We start from the raw sequence: 19,265 nt of genomic DNA, 5'->3' as shown, positions 1-19,265 counted from the left end.
GGATTCTCCATACTGCTTTCCAGAATGATTGAACTAATTTGCAGTCCCACCAACAATGTATGGCTATAGCTTTTCCCCCACATCTTCACCAATATTTACTATTGCTTATAGTCTTAATAATTGCCATTCTGACTCATAACAGATGAAATCTCATTCCCTGGTTGCTAGAGATGCTGAACATTTTTTCATATATTTGTTGGCCATTTGTATTTCTTATTCTAAGAAGTGTCTGATTAATTTTTTCCCATTTATTAATTAGGTTGTTTTGGGTTGGGATGTTCAGTTTTTGGAGTTCCTCATATATTCTGGATACTAATCCCCTGTCAGAGTCGTATCTCACAAAGATTTCCTCCCATTCTATAGGCTCTCTCTTCATGCTCTTAATCGTTTCCTTTGCTGGGCAGTAGCTTTTTAATTTGATGCCATTCCGCTTATTGATTCTTGGTTTTATTTTTTGAGCTTTCAAGGTCTTGTTAAGGAAGTTGGTGACTGTGTAAATATACTGGGAATGTCGATTCCATGTTTTCTTCTAGCAGTTGCAACATTTGTGGCCTACTTCCTAGGCGTTTGGCCCGCTGTGAGTTGACTTTTGTGCCGGATGAGAAATAGGGACCAACTTTCACTCTTCTACATATGGATATCCAGTTTTCCCAGCAGCATTTGTTTTAAAAAGTATCTTTTCTTCAACATATGCATCAGATTATTGTATCTCTGTGGATTCGTCTCTGTGTCTTCTGTTCCATTGCAAGGCATATTATTATTTTAAGATAGAAAAAAATACTGTCAGTAAAACTATGATGTACCATTTGTTATAAACTGAATCTCAGCCTATGAGATGTAAAATTTTATATCTTAGAACTGATAAAATACAGTGTTGCCTGAACTGTATCTCTAAAAGTAAGAAAACAATATTTATGCCACCCTACTTAGCCAGTTTAACTCTAGAGAGAATTTTTGGGATCAGTCGGAATGCACAAGGTGCACATCTGAGAATGCAATGTTGAATATTACCACAAGGTGCCGCTGTGGGAAGCGCGTTCCTGGCTGGGTCCTTTCCCAGTCTACCCTCTTTAAAAGTGACCAAAGAGAAATGCTAAGAAAATACTGAAAGAAATGAAATACTTTAGGGTACAAAGATCTGATCCCGTGGTTCTAAGTTGAATCTTTCGGTGATATATTTTTAACTTGAGCTCTCCCATTGAACAAATAAGGAGAATTTGCATATTGTATTTTGGAATGTGTTTTTATTCTTTTTAGACAGTAATATTTCAGTAACAGATGTGGAAATATGGAACAAATCTACCATCATATTTATAACACATTATTAAGTCTTGGAGTAAGAATACAAAACAGTAGAAAAAAGTGGTTTTTAATCAATTTTTATTGTAAAGAACAGAAGCATACAGCCAGGTCACATGTCACATGACTACAATTCCAACTGCTCAGGACGCTAAAGCAGGAGGATCACAAATTCAGGGTCAGCCTGGGCAACTTAGAGAAACCCTGTCTCAAAATAAAATAACTAAAATACAGGCTAGGGGTGTAGCTAAGTGGCAGAGCACTTGCCCAGCATGAGTGAGGCCCTGGATTCAATCCCCAGTACCAAAACAACAACCATAAAAAAAAAAAAAAAAAGCCACAATGCTGCAGTTAATACACCTAAGGCTGAAAAACAAATGCACAGAGAGAAGCCAGAAAAGGAAAGTGGATTTTTTATGTCCTTTTCCTTTTTTACCTCATTCAAAGCATTTGTTCTTATGCATTTATTTTTCATTCATTCGGCAAACATATCGAGTGCACACTGTGTGCCAGGCACTGAAGTTACAGCTAGAGAAAGGGTCTCTGAAGAAGTAACATTGGACCAGAGAACTGAATGAAGTTTACATGTAAAGTAGGTAGATATATAGAGAAATAGTGTTCCAAGCAAAGGAATGGAAAGCACAAAATGCATATGGTGAAAATGTGCTTGGTGACTTTCAGGAAATGCAAAAGACCAAGATGGCTAAAACTCAGTGAGCAGGGAGTGTCAGGAGATGGCATCAGAGTGAGGACAGAGGCCGGTCCTTTCCCAGATTAGCCTTCACCCCCATACCTGGTGACTTTGCCCCGGAAGGTTCTACCCTCTTAGCTTTTTCTGTGACAGATATTCCTGACAGAGAGATCAGTTCTGAATCCCTCTAGCCTAATTTCTGAGGGGTGGTATATCGTGGTGGTTATGTAAATGGTTCTGGAACCAAGCTTTCTGGGTTGAAACCCTGGCACTGGCACTTTCTAGCTGTACAACCTGTGCCTGAGCTTCTCTTTTATGCAATGGGACCACAAATGTTGAAATGACTGGATGAGTTCACATGCTGAGAACAGAGTGTTGCCTAAGACAACTGCTCAATAAAGGCTGGTTTCCCACTGAGAGGTTTCCTTCCCCTGCCCTAGCACTGCAAAAGCTAAAGAAACCAGTCTCCTCCTTACATTTCCCTGCAGGTGCTTTGTTTTTAAAGAGTCTCCCTTGTGACACTGCTCATGTGCCTTTAACCCACGTCAAAGCGCCACATAAATGAGGATGCCTCATATCATGATCTTTGTCGCTCTTCCCGGACGTGTGGCAGAGACAGCTGGCACATGCACAAACACAACTGAGTTCATTCTTTTCTTGCTGCTCTTTTTATAATGAAAATGTAAATGATGGCCCCATGACAGTATGATCCCTTCCCTTTTTGAAATATCAGTCACTAAAAAGAAAGAAGAGAGTAGAAAATGCAGACCGGGGTAAATCAATAAGGACCCAAGACAGACTCCTTTTGTGAAGCAGTGGAGGACTAGCATAAGCAGGTCTCACTTTGCATCAAGTATTTCTTTCTGAAAAGTGGCACATAGATTGAACTAGGATGTTCCTATTTTTAAATAACTCTGCAGTGGATAGTTTTATTATAAAAAGAATAAGCCTCTAACTCTAATGTTCTATATATTTCGATTTTATGTCTTTCTTCTTCCTAAAGCAAAGATAACAACTATTAAAGACACTCAGATTTTAAAAGATAACCAAATAACTCCTATTAAAAATCTGTGTGTTGCTTGTATTCTTGATAATTGCTATTCTGACTGAAGTGAAATGAAATCTTTGAATAGTTTTGATTTGTGTTTCTCTAATGCTAGAGATGTTGAACATTTTTTCATATTTTTGGTGATTGATTGTATTTCTTCTGTGAAGTGTCTGTTCAGTTCCTTAGAGTATTTATTGATTGGGTTTTTTGGGGGGCATGTTAAGTTGCTTTTGTGTGTGTGTGTGTGTGGTGCTGGGGATTGAACCCAGGGTCTTGTACATGCAAGGCAAGCACCCTACCAACTGAGCTACATAACCAGCCCTGTGTATTAAGTTTTTTGAGTTCTTTATATACCCTGGAGATTAATGCTTTATCTGAGGTGCTCATGGTAAAGATTTTCTCCCATTATGTAGGCTCTCTCTTCACATTATTGATTGTTTGCTGAGAAGAAGCTTTTAAGTTTGAATATATACCATTTATTGATTCTTGATTTTACTTCTTGCACTTTAGGAGTCTTGTTAAGGAAGTCAATTCCTAAGCCAACATGGTGAAGATTTGGGCCTACTTTTTCTTCTATTAGGTGCAAGTTCTCTGTTCTACTGCCTAAGCAATAAATGTTGGCGAGGATGTGGGAAAAATGTACACTCATACAAATGCAAATTAGCTTAACCACTATGGAAAGTAGTATTAAGATTCCTCAGAAAACTTGAAATGGAACCACCATTTGACCCAGCTATCCCACTCCTCGGTTTATACCCAAAGGACTTAAAATCAGCATACTACAGGGATGCAGCCACATCAATATTTATAGCTGTTCATTCAAAATAGCTAAACTATGGAACTAACCTAGGTGCCCTTCAACAGATGAATGAATGAAAAAATTGTGGTGTATATACACAATGGAATAGTATTCAACCATAAAGAATAATGAAATGGCATTTGCCAATAAATGGATGGAGCTGGAGAATATCATGCTAAATTAAATAAGCTAATCCCAAAGAACCAAAGGCTGAATTTTTTTTTCTGACATGTGGGTGCTAATTGACAATAAGGTGTGGAGGGGTGGCTAGAGTAAAATAGAGGTTCTCTGGATTAGACAGAGGGAAGTGAAGGGAGGGGAGGGGTACGTGGGTAGGAATGATAGTAGAATGAATTGGACATTATTACCCTCTGTGCATATATAACGTCATGATCGATGTGGTCCTACATCATGTATAACCAAAAAAAACAAGAAGTTATACTCCATTTATGCATGATGTGTCAAAATGCATTCTACTTAGCATGATATTCTCCAGTTTCATCCATTTATTTGCAAATGCTGTATCTGTAAAAAAATTGAAAATAAATAATTTTAAAAATGCATTCTACTATTATGTATAACTAATTAGAACAAAAATACATGATACAATGTAAAAAAAAATCTTTGTGTGTTATCTTCTGAGAGAGTTTATAGGGCGCATTTGCTTTTCACTGTGATGCTGATTACATCTTTACTGCCTATTTCAGAGTATACACAAGGCCTCCCTTCCTCGTGCTGACTGTCATGAATGCGGTGTGTATTCTTCTGCAAAAGAAAGCTAACTGGGCAACAGCAAAGCTGCTTCTTTCAGAAACTGGTTTCCTGAAGAAACTGATAAATCTTGACAAGGACAGCATACCTGATAAGGTAAACACTTGCTCCCTAAGTAATGCATAACAGAAGCCTTTCGTATTTATAACCTATGGAGTCAAGTAGAAGTATTAGATTTGGAATTCTGTATTAGAAGTGAAAAAACTTTCAAATGAAAACTTTTTAAAGGAAAAAAATGTATCAAGTAGAAGACAATGGTGAGACTTAGAAGATTGGAGAGGAAGCTTCATATCCAAACTCAACAGGTTTCCTGGAAGTGTCAAGGAAAGCAGTGCATTCCTAAAACAGGAGAATGTCATGTCTCTGAATCTCTTTAAATAATAAAGATTAGCAAAGTAAGGGGATGTCAGTGGGAGAGAGTCTTCCTGAGTGGACTGCAGTATATTGTGAGCACACAATGAATTCATAAAGATGTTTAAGATTTATTTTTATTTATGTAACAGGTGTTCATTTAATAGCATGTATCAGACATTGTTTTGAGTGCTTTACAAATTTAATTCATGTGGGATGAGATTGGAAAGAGAGATTAAGGCACAGAAAAAAATTAAAGAAAATAACTCTGGAAACTCTAATGAAGGGTTTTGCTGTGGCAGATTTAATTCAAAAGAATGTAAATTTGCTTGCTATAGAACTTCAAGGAAGTAAGGTCAAAATCCTGGACAAACAGCAGACTTTAAGACACCAGTAAAGTAGGCCAGGTGGACAGGTGACTCTCATAAAGAAAAGAAAACAAAAAAAGGTCTGGCAGAATAAGCAAAAGGTTACAAAGGTCTGGGCCAAGACACAGTACATAGCAGTAGAAAGAAGACCAAATGCCACCGACATAACCACAGGCCAATAATGCCTGGAGCACCAGAAGCTGGAAGGTACTAGAAACCCTACCCTCATCTTTATTTCAGACTTCTAGCCTCCAGAATTGTGAGAGACTTAAAATGCTTTAAGTTACCCAATTCATGATGATTTATTATAGTAGTCAAAGAAATCTAATGCAGGTTTTGGAACCAGAATGTGGTTAATGCTATAACAAATGCCTAAAAATGTGAAGTTTGATGACTAAGGATGGGAGAATATCCAAACTGGGATATCACATACAGGTGAACTGAGAACTAAGCTCATAGGCAGACTAATCAATTTATAGTCATGTAAATGGCACTATCCTGGCTGAAGGGGTTAGTGGTCATCAAGCCATTCAATAAATATTTGAGGAACAACTTCCTTATATAAGAGATTTGGAATGAAACCCCTATTTGACCCAGTTATCCCATTCCTTGGCCTATACCCAAAGGACTTAAAATCTGCATACTACAGTGATGCAGCCACATCAATGTTCGTAGCTGCTCAATTCACAATAGCCAGATTGTGGAATCAACCTAGACGCCCCTCAATTGATGAATGGATAAAGAAACTGTGATATATATATATATATACACATATATATATATATACGTATATATATGTATATATATGTATATATATGTATACATATATATATGTATATATACGTGTATATATATATATATATACACAATGGAATATTACTCAGCCATAAAGAATAATAAAATTATGGAATTTGCAGACAAATGGATGAAATTGGAGAATATCATGCTAAGATAAGCCAATCTCAAAAAACCAAATGACGAATGATCTCACTGATAAGCAGATGATGATACATAATGGGGGGTGGGAGGGAGGCAAGAATGGAGGGAGGAGGGACTGTATAGAGGGAAAATAGGGGTGGGAGGGCTGGGGAGGAAGGAAAAAGTAACACAATGAATCAAACACCATTATCCTATGTAAATGTATGATTACACAAATGGTATGCCTCTACTTCATGTACAGAGAAACAAGTTGTACCCCATTTGTTTACAATTAAAAAAAAAGATATGACAGAGTAGTTTATAAGATCAACATATTCCTTCTATTATAACAGGAAAGATAGATATTAAACTACAAATTAGATAATAAACTACTTACAATGATGTTCTGTGTTAATAGGAAGTACAGGGTTTTCATGAATAATGTGAATTTTTAGCAGAATATTAGTGTCAATATCCATATTGTTCATGAATTAATGCAACAGACATTCACTGTCTGAAGACTTAGCAAATATGATCCCCTCTGATTTTGTTTAGATAGATCTTTTAAGCTAAATGTAATTAACAGCTTATCTAAAGAATAAATGTTGGTGAGGATCTGGGGGAAAGGGTACACTCATACATTGCTGGTGGGATTGCAAATTGGTACAACCCCTCTGGAAAGCAGTATTAAGATTCCTCAGAAAACTTGGAATGGACCCACCATTTGACCCAGCTATCCCACTCCTTGTTTTATACCCAAAGGACTTAAAATCAGCATACTATAGTGACACAACCATGTCAATGTAACAGCAGCTCAATTCACAATAGCTAAACTAGAGAACCAACCTAGGTGCCCTTCAACAGATGAATAGATAAAGAAAATGTGGTATATATACGCAAAGAATATTATTCAGTCATAAAGAAGAATGAGATTATGGCATTTGCCAGTCAATGGATGAAATTGGAGATTATCATGCTAAGTGAAATAAGCCAGTCCCCCAAAACCAAAGGTCAAATGTTCTCTCTTATGTGGATGCTAACCCATAACAAAGGAGGGTAGGGAGGGGAAGTATAGAAATTATTGGATTAGACAAAGAGAACAAAAGGAAGAGACAGGAACAGGGGGGACAGGAATAGGAAAGACTGTAGAATGAATCAGACATAACTTTCCTATGAAAACACAACCAGTGAAACTCCACATCATGTACAACCACAAGAATGGGATCCTAATTGGAATGGGTTGTACTCCATGTATGTATAATATGTCAAAATGCTCCCTACTGTCATATATGTCTAAAAACAAAAGATAAAATTTTAAAAGTAAAATAAAATTTAAAAAAATAATAAAAAGCCTAATGGTATGTTAAATGATAAAAAGAAAACCAATAATAATAAGTTGAGAATGGACCACTTAGCATCCAAATTATTCAGGGAAGTGGTTCTGTTCTTCAGGTTAGAACTTGGTTAGAAAGGAAAAAAGAATCTCAGTCAGAGTGAGACTTCATTCCAATTATGGCTCCCAGAAAGAGATGAGAAATTCTATATATCTAACTCTAGATGTTACCATTTAGCTGATGTAGATCTGTGATCATATGACACATTCTCAGTGGGCCCCAGTATGCCCCAGGCCCCACCACTGAATGGGGACTGTGCCCTGCAAATATGCCACATGCCAGTGAAGGGTGGGAAGACAGAACATAGTCATCTCACAACCAAGTGCACAAGGGGACTTCAGGCCTGCTTGTACACCACATTTCCAAAAGCTAGAGTTCCTTTTTAAAAACCATAGCAAAGCCACTGCATCAACAGCAGTAGCAGTTTGTCAGTAAAGAGGGTTTTCCGCTCCTGACCTAGGACCATTTTGTACCCTAGACACAGATGTGTCTGGTTCTGCAATTAACAAGTAGTTGAGTCGTCCTTATACAAAATAAAATTTCATTGATTCTAATGTACATTGGGGAAAAACAGATCAATAATATTTCTTTCTCATGTAACACATATATTCTCTCTAGGTTTTCCTGAAACTGAAAAAAATTTTAAGCTTGCCTGATTTCAACCCAAACAAGATTGCTCTGGTTTCTGTTGCTTGTTGCTCCATGTGCCAGTGGGTTATAGCATTGAACAACTACCATGAAGTGCAGAAGGTATGCTTTTCCTCCTTAATCTCTGTGATGATTTGAAAGTGACACACCAAAGTCCCAGAAATAATTTTTAAAATGAACTTCTGTGGAAAGAATGCCTAATGAAAAACACTTTAATCAAACATATTATGCTGACTCACACAGATGTCAAGTGCTCCTGTTTCATTTTTCTCTGACAACTATCATGTATTATTTTATTTGTTTTAATGACCATAATAAGCTACTTTATATCCCCTATGCACACATACAAAATTCCAGGAAAGTTTATTTTAATGGTTGACACTTATAAATATCTTTCAAACTTAGTGAAATTTTTAACAGTAAACTTGACTTTTTCAATACTTAAATATTCTATTCTGACATTCTCTTTAAGTTGGTAGGCCCTAAACGAAGCCAAGTAGCTGAAGCCCAAAGTGTTCTGCAAATTGCACAACAAAGATTGGCTGAAAAACAAAGAGGTTTACATCTGGTAAGAATTTTTTTACTTGTTAAATTCTCAATACCTTTATGAAATATACAAAAACTCCAGAACATAGTCATTATCTGGGGGCACCAAAGGGACAGCTCAATGGCAGAGTGCTTGTCGAGCATGTATAGAGCCCCTGGTTCATCCCAGCATACGCCCCCCGCCCCAAAAATATATATTATCTGAGTAGAGCTTATTAGTTAAAGAAAGCTCTTAGCATCTACTACATAATAAAACCTTAAATAATGTTAATTATTATTGTGTCTATAATAGTTTAATTTAGCATTTTACCAAATTTCTCCCAGGAGATTTTTATAACTTCAATCTACCAAAGATGTTACCAAGATCAATCTGAATTCTTAAAAATCTACACTTAGCCTGTTTGTATAATTTACTCTTTTACTTTATAAAAGCATGATTATTTCTAAAATGCCTGGTTTTAAATTAAAATAAAGTATCATTATTAGAACTAAAACTAGAATTAACATCAATCCCTATTTTTATGTATCCCTATTTGTGACAGTGGGTGAAATAATAAAATTCAAAGATGGCAAATAAGCAGGCAAATTCAGCCCGTTGACATCTTGTGAACTGCACACATACACATGTGCAGCCAACCCGGCCTACTATTCTTACTTAGCTATAATCAATCCCCAATCCACTTCAAACATTTATGCTACCTGGCTGGTCTCATAGGCATTTCTTGAGAACTCAGTTATGTAAAAAGTATTGGACGTTTTTTTTAAGGAAATAAACAAATTTGGACAGAATTTGTTTTATGGTGACATCATTTTATTGCTAATTTTTGTCATAGCTTATGTTCTATATAGTTTTACTTTGATAGGTGCTAATAGCAGCTAATATTTTCTGAATGATACTGTGTTCCAAGTACTTTACATACATGTTCTCATTTAATCCTCAAAATGATATTCAGAAATAGATATTAACAAATGAGAAAACTAAATTTGAAAGATTTAATCTGTTCAAGATCTTGAGTTACCAAAGTGATGCAGTCAACATTCTAAGCAGAGTCTGTATAATTCTAAAACCATGAGTTTACTACAGCATAAAATATTTCTATCCAGAAGCAATATTCAAAATATTTAGTGACCAGGTTGCCAGAGGCACCAATCAATCAGAATGGACACTTGTCATGGGCAAGAACATGGAGGCCACCATCTGAGTTTGAAGAGGGGTATGGGACCAAGGTGGTGGACAGTGTTGCAGGGTAGAGATATTCTTGAGGAGTAGGGCAGCAATTAGTGTTCTCGGTTTTTCTGGGGGTTTTGTTTTGTTTTTATTGGTGCATTATAGTTATACATGATAATTGGGTTGACATAATCATTCATGCGGGGAGTTTAATTTACTTCATTTCAGTCCCTTGTACCCTCTACCCCATTTCCACCTCTGTTCCCTTCACCTGTTCTCCTTCCTCTTCCTTTCACTCATTAAATTTATTTTTAATTAATGCTTTATAGATATACATAAGGGTGGAATTCACTCCACTGATCTCTATATCTTTAAGATATTGGACCCCACTTTGTCCCCCTTACTTTCCTCTAGCTTCTGCATGTGAGAGAAAACATTCGACCCTTGATTTTCTGAATCTGACTTATTTCTCTTAGCTTGATATTCTCCAGTTCCACCCATTTACTGGAAAATGATGTATCATTTCTTCTTTATGGCTGAGTAAAACTTCATTGTGTATATATACCACTTTTTTTTTTTTTTTTTTTTTTTTTGGTGGTGGTACCAGGAATTGAACTCAGGGGCACTTAACCACTGAATCACATCCCCAGACATTTTTTTTGTATTTTATTTAGAGACAGAGTCTCTATGAGATGCTTAAAGCCTCACAAAGTTGCTGAGGCTGGCTTTGAACTTCCAATCCTCCTGTCTCAGTCCCACAAGCTGCTGGAATATATACCACATTTTATTCATCCGTTCATCTATTGACAGGCACCTGGACTGTACCATATCTTGGCTAGAGTGTGTTGTGCTGCTGTAAACATTGACATGACCATATCACTATAATACGCTGATTTTAGGTCTTTTGGATATATACCACAGAGTGGGATAGCTGGATCATGTGGATGTTCCATTCCTAGTTTTTTTGGACTCTCCATACTGCCTTCAGAGTGGTTGTACCCATTTGCAATCCCATCAACAATGTCCAAGTATACCTTTTTCCCCACATTTTCACCAGCATTTATTATTATTTGTATTCTTGATAATTGCCATTTGATTGGTGTGAGATGAAATCTTAGTGTAGTTTTGATTTGTATTTCCCTGATTGCTAAGGATGTTAAACATTTTTTTCATATATTTATTGGTCATTTTTGTTTCTTCCTTTGAGAAGTGCCTATTTAGTTCTTTAGCCCATTTCTTAATTGGGTAATTTATTTTCTTGGTGCTAAACTTTTTGAGTTCTTTATATATTCTGGATATTAATCCCCTGCCAGAGGAGTAACTGGTAAAGATTTTCTCCTGTAGATTCTCTTTTCACTCTTCTTATAGTTTACTTTTCTGTGCAGTGCTTTTTAATTTGATGCTATCCCATTTATTGATTCTTGATTTTATTTCTTGAGCTTTTAGCGTCTTGCTAAGGAAGTCAGTGCCTGTGCCAATATGAAGGAGTGTTGACTCTACATTCTCGTCTAGCAGAACAACTAATATTCTTACTTGGCTCTATTAAGAAGTAAATAACTAAACACAATAAAGCAATTAGAATTAATGGACATTTACAAAATACTCTGCCAACAACAGAATGCATGTCCTTCTGAGAGACTTATGAGAGATTCTCCAGGACAAATCATATGTTAGTCTGCAAAATAAGTCACAATAGATTTTAAATTGACAAATATCATCTAGAGTATCTACTCTGACCACAATGGGATGAAATTTTAAATCAATAACAGGAAAACTGGAAAATTCACAAATAAGTAGAAATTAAATAGCATGCTGAAACAATCAATGGGTTAAATAAGAAATCCTAAGGAAAATTATAAGATACTTAGAAAAAAATGAAAATAGAAATACAACATACCAAAACTTAAGAGATACACCAAAGGGAATGCTCAGAGAGAAATTTATAGTAGTAAATGCCTACATTAAAAAAGAAGATCTTGGGCTGAGGTTGTGGCTCAATGGTGGAGCACTTGCCTAGCACACCTGAGGTGATGGTTTTGATGCTTAGCACCACATAAAAATAAAATAATTAATTAAACAAAGGTATTGTGTCCATCTACAACTAAAAAAATATACAAATTTAAAAAAAAGATGATCTCAAGTCATAACCTAACTTTATACTTTAAGGAACTAGAAAAAGAACCAATGAAACTCAAAGCAAGCAGAAAGAAAGAAATAATAAAGATTAGAGCAGAGACAAAATAGAAAATAGAAAAGCAATAAAGTCAATGAAACCAAAGATTGATTTAAAGGTGAAAAAAAGTTCTTCAAAGTTAACAAACCTCTAACTGAGATAAAGAGAGAGAAGACACTAATAACTAAAATCAGAAATAAAAGTGGTGGGAACACTACTACTTACCTTATAAAGATTGTAAAGAGAAGATTTTCTTAGTCTGAGAAAGTAAGTACAAAGAGCCAATTATTCATCAACAAATTAGATGATATAAAATTCCTTGAAACACTGAAATTATCTAAACCGACTTGAGAAGAAAAAGAAAATCTCTAAGGATTTATAATCAAAACTTCCCAACAAAGAAAAACCATGGAGCAGATGGCTTTACTAAACATTTTTACTAAAGGTTTAAAGAAAGATCAGTCTCTCGAACTCTTTTAAAATTGTGAAGAGGCATTAACTTTGGCTTAGTCTGTTTGGATTGCTATAATAAAAATACCATAAAGCAAGTAGCTTATAAATACCATTTTGGAAGCTAGGAAGCCCAAGAGCAAGATGACAGAAGATTCATTGTCTGGTGAGGGCTCACCTCCTGGTTCACAGACATTTGACAAGGCAGAAAGGATGTGGGGACTTTCATGGTCTTTTTTATAAGGGCACCGATTCCATTAGACAAGGCTCCACACTTGCAACCTAATAACCTCCCAAAGACTCCACCTGCTAATACCACCACATTCGGGGTTTGAATCTCAACACATGAATTCAGGGAGGACACATTCAGTCTACACCACTTGCTAATACCTAGGAAATTGAAGAGAATTCATATGCAACTATAAGCAAAAAGATTTTGCTAAGGTGTACACATTAAAAATTAATATTCAATAAGCAATAGTTTTCCTAATCACAAACAGGTACCGGTCAGAAGACATAATGGAAAAAAACAATCTCATTTATAATAGCAACCAGAAAGATGAAATATCTAGGAATTAACTTTATTAAAGAATGTACAGTATCAAAGTAAAATACTGTAAAGCTCAACCAAATAAAACAATATCCAAAAGATTTTAATTTCCCTAAGTTAATCCCTGAACCTGTGTAATTACAATTAAAATGCCAGCAGATTTCTTGGGGGGACTTTTCAAAACAATGTTTTAAATGTAATGAAACTTCTAAGTGCAAAATAAGTTCTAGATAAAGACAAAAAGCAAAGTAGAGAAAATATTTACAAATACATATACGTCAGATATAGTTTCATAATTTGTAAAATGCTCAAACAAAAATGAATAGCTCAACGCAAAAAAGTTAAAGAATAAAAATAGGCAGTTTATACCCAGAGAGGAGACTTGCTGGCAGATGTGGCAGGTGTGTCTTGGGTTGTGCTGCACCAGACTGGCTGCTAGGTGTAGACTTGTACTAAGCCCCAGCCGCTGTCTTTCACTACATCAGTAACAACTACCACAGTGACAGTTAATTTCCTGAACACTTAACATGTTCCAGGAACTAATCTAAGCATTTTACCTGTATTAGTCAATTTAATCCTAACGCCAACTCTAAGATGAATTATTGTAACTCCCACCAAATAAATGAGGCACAGATTTGTCAGGTACCCAATGATCAATTCCTTCCCCAAAGGCAGCACAAGCCCACCCTTAGATCTTCCAGTCACAGACTTAGGATGTCCAGTAGTTTAGTGAACCAAATCCTAAGCAAAGAGCCGAACTAATATAAAAATACTTTTGGCAAATCTAGGGAACACTGGGAAAAATAAATACTTTCAGAACATATTAAATTACACAAGCATTCATCAAAACATTATAGTTAGGGAATGCAATGCCTATTATATCATAGACATCTCAAGTGTTTAATTTAGTGAATAGGCCCTATACATGAATATTTAAATAATTAGGCCATGAGTAACAAAGGAATGGTTTTCTCAATAGAATCAAAAGGAGTGAAATGAGCAAGCAAACAAAAACCATATGTAAAAGCACAAACAACTGAATGATTATTATGGGTAAACCAGGAATAAATTCTAAGTTATTAGAGTAAGCATGCTAAAAGTATTTAATGTGTATGTTTTTGTGAAATATGAGTGAGTGTGTGTGTGCGTGTGTGTGTGTGTGTGTGTGTAAATACCTTAAAAATAGAAATTACAAATCACAGTAAGCACAATTCTGTCTACAATGAAATATGTATACCTGGTTCAAGTTTCCATGCCAAACCCCTGTATATTAGTCAGCTTTCTATTATGTAACAACATACCTGTGCTAATTACCTTAATAAGGGAAAGGTTTATTTTGATTCATAGTTTCAGAGGTTTCAGTCTTTCAGTCCATGGTTGTTTGACCTGTTGCACAGTACATTATGGTGGGAGTGTGTGAAAGCCATGGTCTGATCAGTTCACGGTAACCAGGAAGCAAAGATAAAGAGGAAGGGGCCTGGGTCCCAATATCATCTTTAAGAGCATGCCTCCAGTAACCTGCTCTCACTACATCCCACCTCTAAATGATTCCACCACCTCCCAACAGTGCCGAATTCCTTTGGAGGACAATCCAGACCTGAACTAATGCACCTGGCTTCAAGGACTTTGAGAAGACATAAAAATTTTCAGAGCCAAAAATAACAATGGAAAAGTTATTAGGACTGGAAGATCACCACTCATTAGATAACACAGGCAATTGTGATTACTCCTCAAATGACTGTAACAAACAGTGTATCAGTCTGGATTTGACAAGACTGGAAATTGATCAGGATTTTAAAGAATGCCTATCATTTACATCCCTTTAAGGGAAGGGCCCAGGCATAAGGAAAGAATGTGATTTGACAATCCCAGAGACAAGAAAACTTAGAGAACGCGTGGGATGTATAGAATGAACCAATTTGGCTGAAGAGTTATATAACTGGGAGGGAGTGATAAAAGAGGTGAAACTGGGATGGAAGATTGGGGCCAGGTTGTGAAAGCTTTTATTGACTGGGGCAAAACTTTAGACTATCTCCTTAGTCAATTACTTAAATAAGAATTCACCAAATTCTTTTAAGCAGGAGTTGTCAAGATCAGTGGTGATTTAAGAAAATTACTTTATCAGCTGATCATGAAAATATGTTTTCTATGGATATCCCAGGGATAGTTTAATGGTTCCTTCATCCTCTCATCCTAACTTAAAAAACATTCATTCCTCTGGTCTGCTCAGTGTGTTTGGAGTGAAAAAAGAAATCTATCATTTTCTTTGAGAAGAAAACAAGATAGGATATAATTTTTTCTTTATGAAAAAATAAATCAGAAAATGATGAATCTTCAAATGCTAGGATTTCAAGGCAGTCTATTGAGGAAGGGAGATGGTATTTTAAAATACAAAGTTTACTATCAAACGGAATCACTTCATTTCTACAGTGTACATTTTCATTGCTAATATAATCCATCCAGAAAGTGAAAATGAAATGGTTCCACTCCGTATTTAGATATAAGTAACAGATAAACTCTTGAAATAAAAAGAGAGTAAGATTGTTTCTCAATAACAAATCTTTTGTTTTTCAGATTGAAGAACACTTGCTGGTTTTGCAGGCAGCCTACAAAGATATTGCTGCTGAAAAACAAGTATTAGCAAGTCGTAAAAAACTGGCCACCAAGCGCTTGCAATGTGCATCTATTTTGCTGACTGTCCTGGAAGAAGAGAAGGCATGGTTTATATCTTGGTTTATATACCCAGCATTAATTTTTTGGGGGTTCAACAAACCCAATGTTATTTCAGTGCAGATTATGCTATATGCCTCCTAAAAGTATCTCCCCGTCAAATTTCTTATCTAAATCAACAAAAAGTATTCATTAGATAAAATAAAGGAATCCTGTTGAATTAGTCTAAAAAGAGAAGTAAACAGACTACAAAGATCTGAGGCTAGTTGCTCTTGTTCTTAAGATATCAGCACATGTATGTCTGATGAGGCCCAAAGTAAACCTTTCAATCAATATGTCATGGATTTTCCTTCCCTGGCACTAGCCAAACGCAAACTGAACATATGAAGCAAGAGTGGGGCCAAAAGCAAGGCAATGTCATTAGGGTGGAAAAAGAAATTTTCATTTTGTTCTGTCAATCTTCTGACACCTTTAATCTCATTTTTTTTTCCTTCTCATCTAACTCATTTGCCTTCCCTATAGTTAATCCTAAGTAAGCTGGCTAAAATTGTGGTTTAGCTCTACCTCAGCTATCTCAAAGGATATTACAAAACGCTCAAGACAATTTGGTTTAAGTTTTTAAAGAAATGCATATATGATGATTCTTCCAAGACAGGGAGAGGAGGTTCTTATATGCAATCATGCCAATCAAAGGGAGATTATAGCCTTCAAAAGTTGACTGATGTCCCTGCATTTTGCTGACAGGCAGTGGAACATCATCATTAGACCTCTACAATGAGAACTACAGAACACTAAAGAAAGAAATTAAAGAAAACCTTAGAAGATGGAAAGATCTCCCATGTTCTTGGATAGGCAGAATTAATATTGTCAAAATGGCCATAATACCTAAAGTGCTATACAGATTCAATGAAATTCCAATTAAAATCCCAATGATGTACCTTACAGAAATAGAGCAAGCAATCATGAAATTCATCTGGAAGAATAAGAAACCCAGAATAGTTAAAGCAATCCTTAGCAGGAAGAGTGAAGCAGGGGATATTGCAATACCAGATCTTCAAGTCTATTACAAAGCAGTAGTAACAAAAATGGCAAGGTATTGGTACCAAAATAGACAGGTAGATCAATGGTACAGAATAGAGGACATGAACACAAACCCAAGTAAATACAATTTTCTCATACTAGACAAAAGTTCCAAAAACATGCAATGGAGAAAAGATAGCCTCTTCAACAAATGGTGCTGGGAAAGCTGGAAATCCATATGCAGCATTACTCCAAATTTTAAGCTTCCAGAAGAGAGGGCTCTTGCTTACCATGCTTAATTGATTGACCAATCAAGAATGTATATTATTGGAGAAGGAAGCTCTGCAGCCAGATAATCTCAGTTCAGATCCCAGCTACACCTTTCAGAAGCTTAGTGATCTTGAGCTAGCTGCTTAACTTCTCTAAACTTTAACTCTTCATCTTAAAGTGAAGTCAATAGCATTTATTTAACAGAAAATTGAAGGTGTCAAATAAGATTTTCAATGTAAAACATCTGATAAATGAGTAAAGATTCGGTAAATGTTGTTCATTGTTACTGAACACCATTAGTAGTATAATGAATTGATAGATCCAACTTGGAGACCATTAATGTTTAAAATGTTCCATCATAGTATATTTTGTATCCAATAACTCCTTTTTATCTTCGCATTTAGGCTCGATGGCAAGAAACAATCAATCACATAGACAACAAGCTAAAGGGAATCTTGGGTGACATGCTGCTTTCAGCAGCATACATTGTCTACAGTGGAGTTTTAACACCAGAATTCCGCCAGCTGATTGTGAATAAGTGGGAGAATTTTTGCATTGAAAACAACATTTCCTTGTCTTCCAACTTTTCTTTAATTGAAGCAATGGCAAAAGAACATGAGGTAATAATGTATTTCTGTTACCTAGCTAAGTGGTTGTTATTGTTGGCAGGGTATGTAGTTTGGGGCTTGGATCTTTTCCCAAAAATTATTTTCATAAATGAAAATATTGGAGTTTCTTTCAGGCTTTACTTCTTTTTTTAACTTATAATTCTAATGCCTCAGTTAGTTATATCTCTTCTATTTATCACCATTTGAGCAAAATTCACACAATATTCTCTTCATTATAATCTTGCTACCTTGTCCTCATGAATATAGCTTATTTCTTTCACTAGAATGCTGTTCACTGGTAAAGTTAGTGAACGTATAGAGTCACAGGGAGCATTCTTAGCCATAGCCCAAAATATAGACCTATATTTATCAATTTATCAATACTTGTCATCTATTTATGTAAATTCTATGCTGATATCTAGAAGATAAAAATGAAATGTACCTACTTTTTTTAAACCCTCTGAGAATAATTTAAGATTGGTTTTCTCACCAATAACTCTTCTTAAATGGACTAACCAACATATGAATTCTCAAAAATAAATATTGGCTTCTCATTTTCATAATACTAATAACTAAATTAAACCCTAACATATCAGATATTATGTTAGATGTAAATGTTACAGTTAAAAGTCAAAAATTATAAAGCTATGAAATAGCAGAAGCCAAAGTACAAAAGAGAAACCATATATTGTTTATAAAGGACATATCTAAAACAAAAGTTGAGAATCAAACAATGAGAGAAATTTTACCAAAAGTCATTTTTTTCTTTTTTTTAAAATTTATTTTAATTAAAAATCATAAATTTACATAGGGCAATGTTGTTTGATTCATTCTGTTATTTTTTTCCCTTCCCCCCACCCCTCCCACCCCTCTTTTCCCTCTATACAGTCCTTCCTTCCTCCATTCTTACCACCTGCCTTATCCCTAACCCTAAACCTAACCCTAACGCTAACCCCTCCTACCCCCCCCTTATATCTCCTCATCCGCTAATCAGCGAGATCATTCGTCCTTTAGTTTTTTGAGATTGCCTTATCTCACTTAGCATGATATCCTCCAATTTCATCCATTTCCCTGCAAATGCCATAATTTTATCATATTTCATGGTGGAGTAATATTCCATTGTATATATATGCCACAGTTTCTTTATCCATTCATCAACTGAAGGGCACCTAGGTTGGTTCCACAATCTGGCTATAGTGAGTTAAGCAGCTATTAACATTGATGTGGCTGTATCTCTGTAGTATGCTGATTTTAAGTCCTCTGGGTATAGGCCAAGGAGTGGGATAGCTGGGTCAAATGGTGGTTCCATTCCAAGCTTTCTGAGCAATCTCCATACTGCTTTCCAGAGTGGCTGCACTAATTTGCAACCCCACCAGCAATGTATGAGTGTACCTTTTTCCCCACATCCTCGCCAAACCTATTGTTGCTTGTGTTCTTGATAATCGCCATTCTAATTGGGGTGAGATGAAATCTTAGGGTAGTTTTGATTTGCATTTCTCTTATTACTGGAGATGTTGAACATT

At 35.8% G+C, this 19,265-nt stretch overlaps 1 protein-coding gene across 1 annotated transcript in view; it reads left to right on the top strand.

Annotated features, from left to right (window-relative positions):
- DNAH14 (dynein axonemal heavy chain 14) overlaps positions 1-19,265 on the top strand; it is a gene marked incomplete at its 3' end in the record, with an annotated part of 400,436 nt that overhangs the window by 276,702 nt on the left and 104,469 nt on the right. Inside the window, exons 61-65 of the mRNA XM_079107288.1 lie at positions 4,545-4,704; positions 8,258-8,389; positions 8,760-8,855; positions 15,749-15,889; positions 17,539-17,754. Of these exons, the coding sequence (XP_078963414.1) occupies positions 4,545-4,704; positions 8,258-8,389; positions 8,760-8,855; positions 15,749-15,889; positions 17,539-17,754 (745 nt within the window). The remainder of the gene's footprint in view (positions 1-4,544; positions 4,705-8,257; positions 8,390-8,759; positions 8,856-15,748; positions 15,890-17,538; positions 17,755-19,265) is intronic.

This window comes from Sciurus vulgaris (assembly GCF_902686455.1).
Source record: "Sciurus vulgaris genome assembly, chromosome: 12".
In the NCBI taxonomy this organism is placed as follows: Eukaryota; Metazoa; Chordata; class Mammalia; order Rodentia; family Sciuridae; genus Sciurus; species Sciurus vulgaris.
This window is presented reverse-complemented; position numbering and strand designations above follow the sequence as displayed.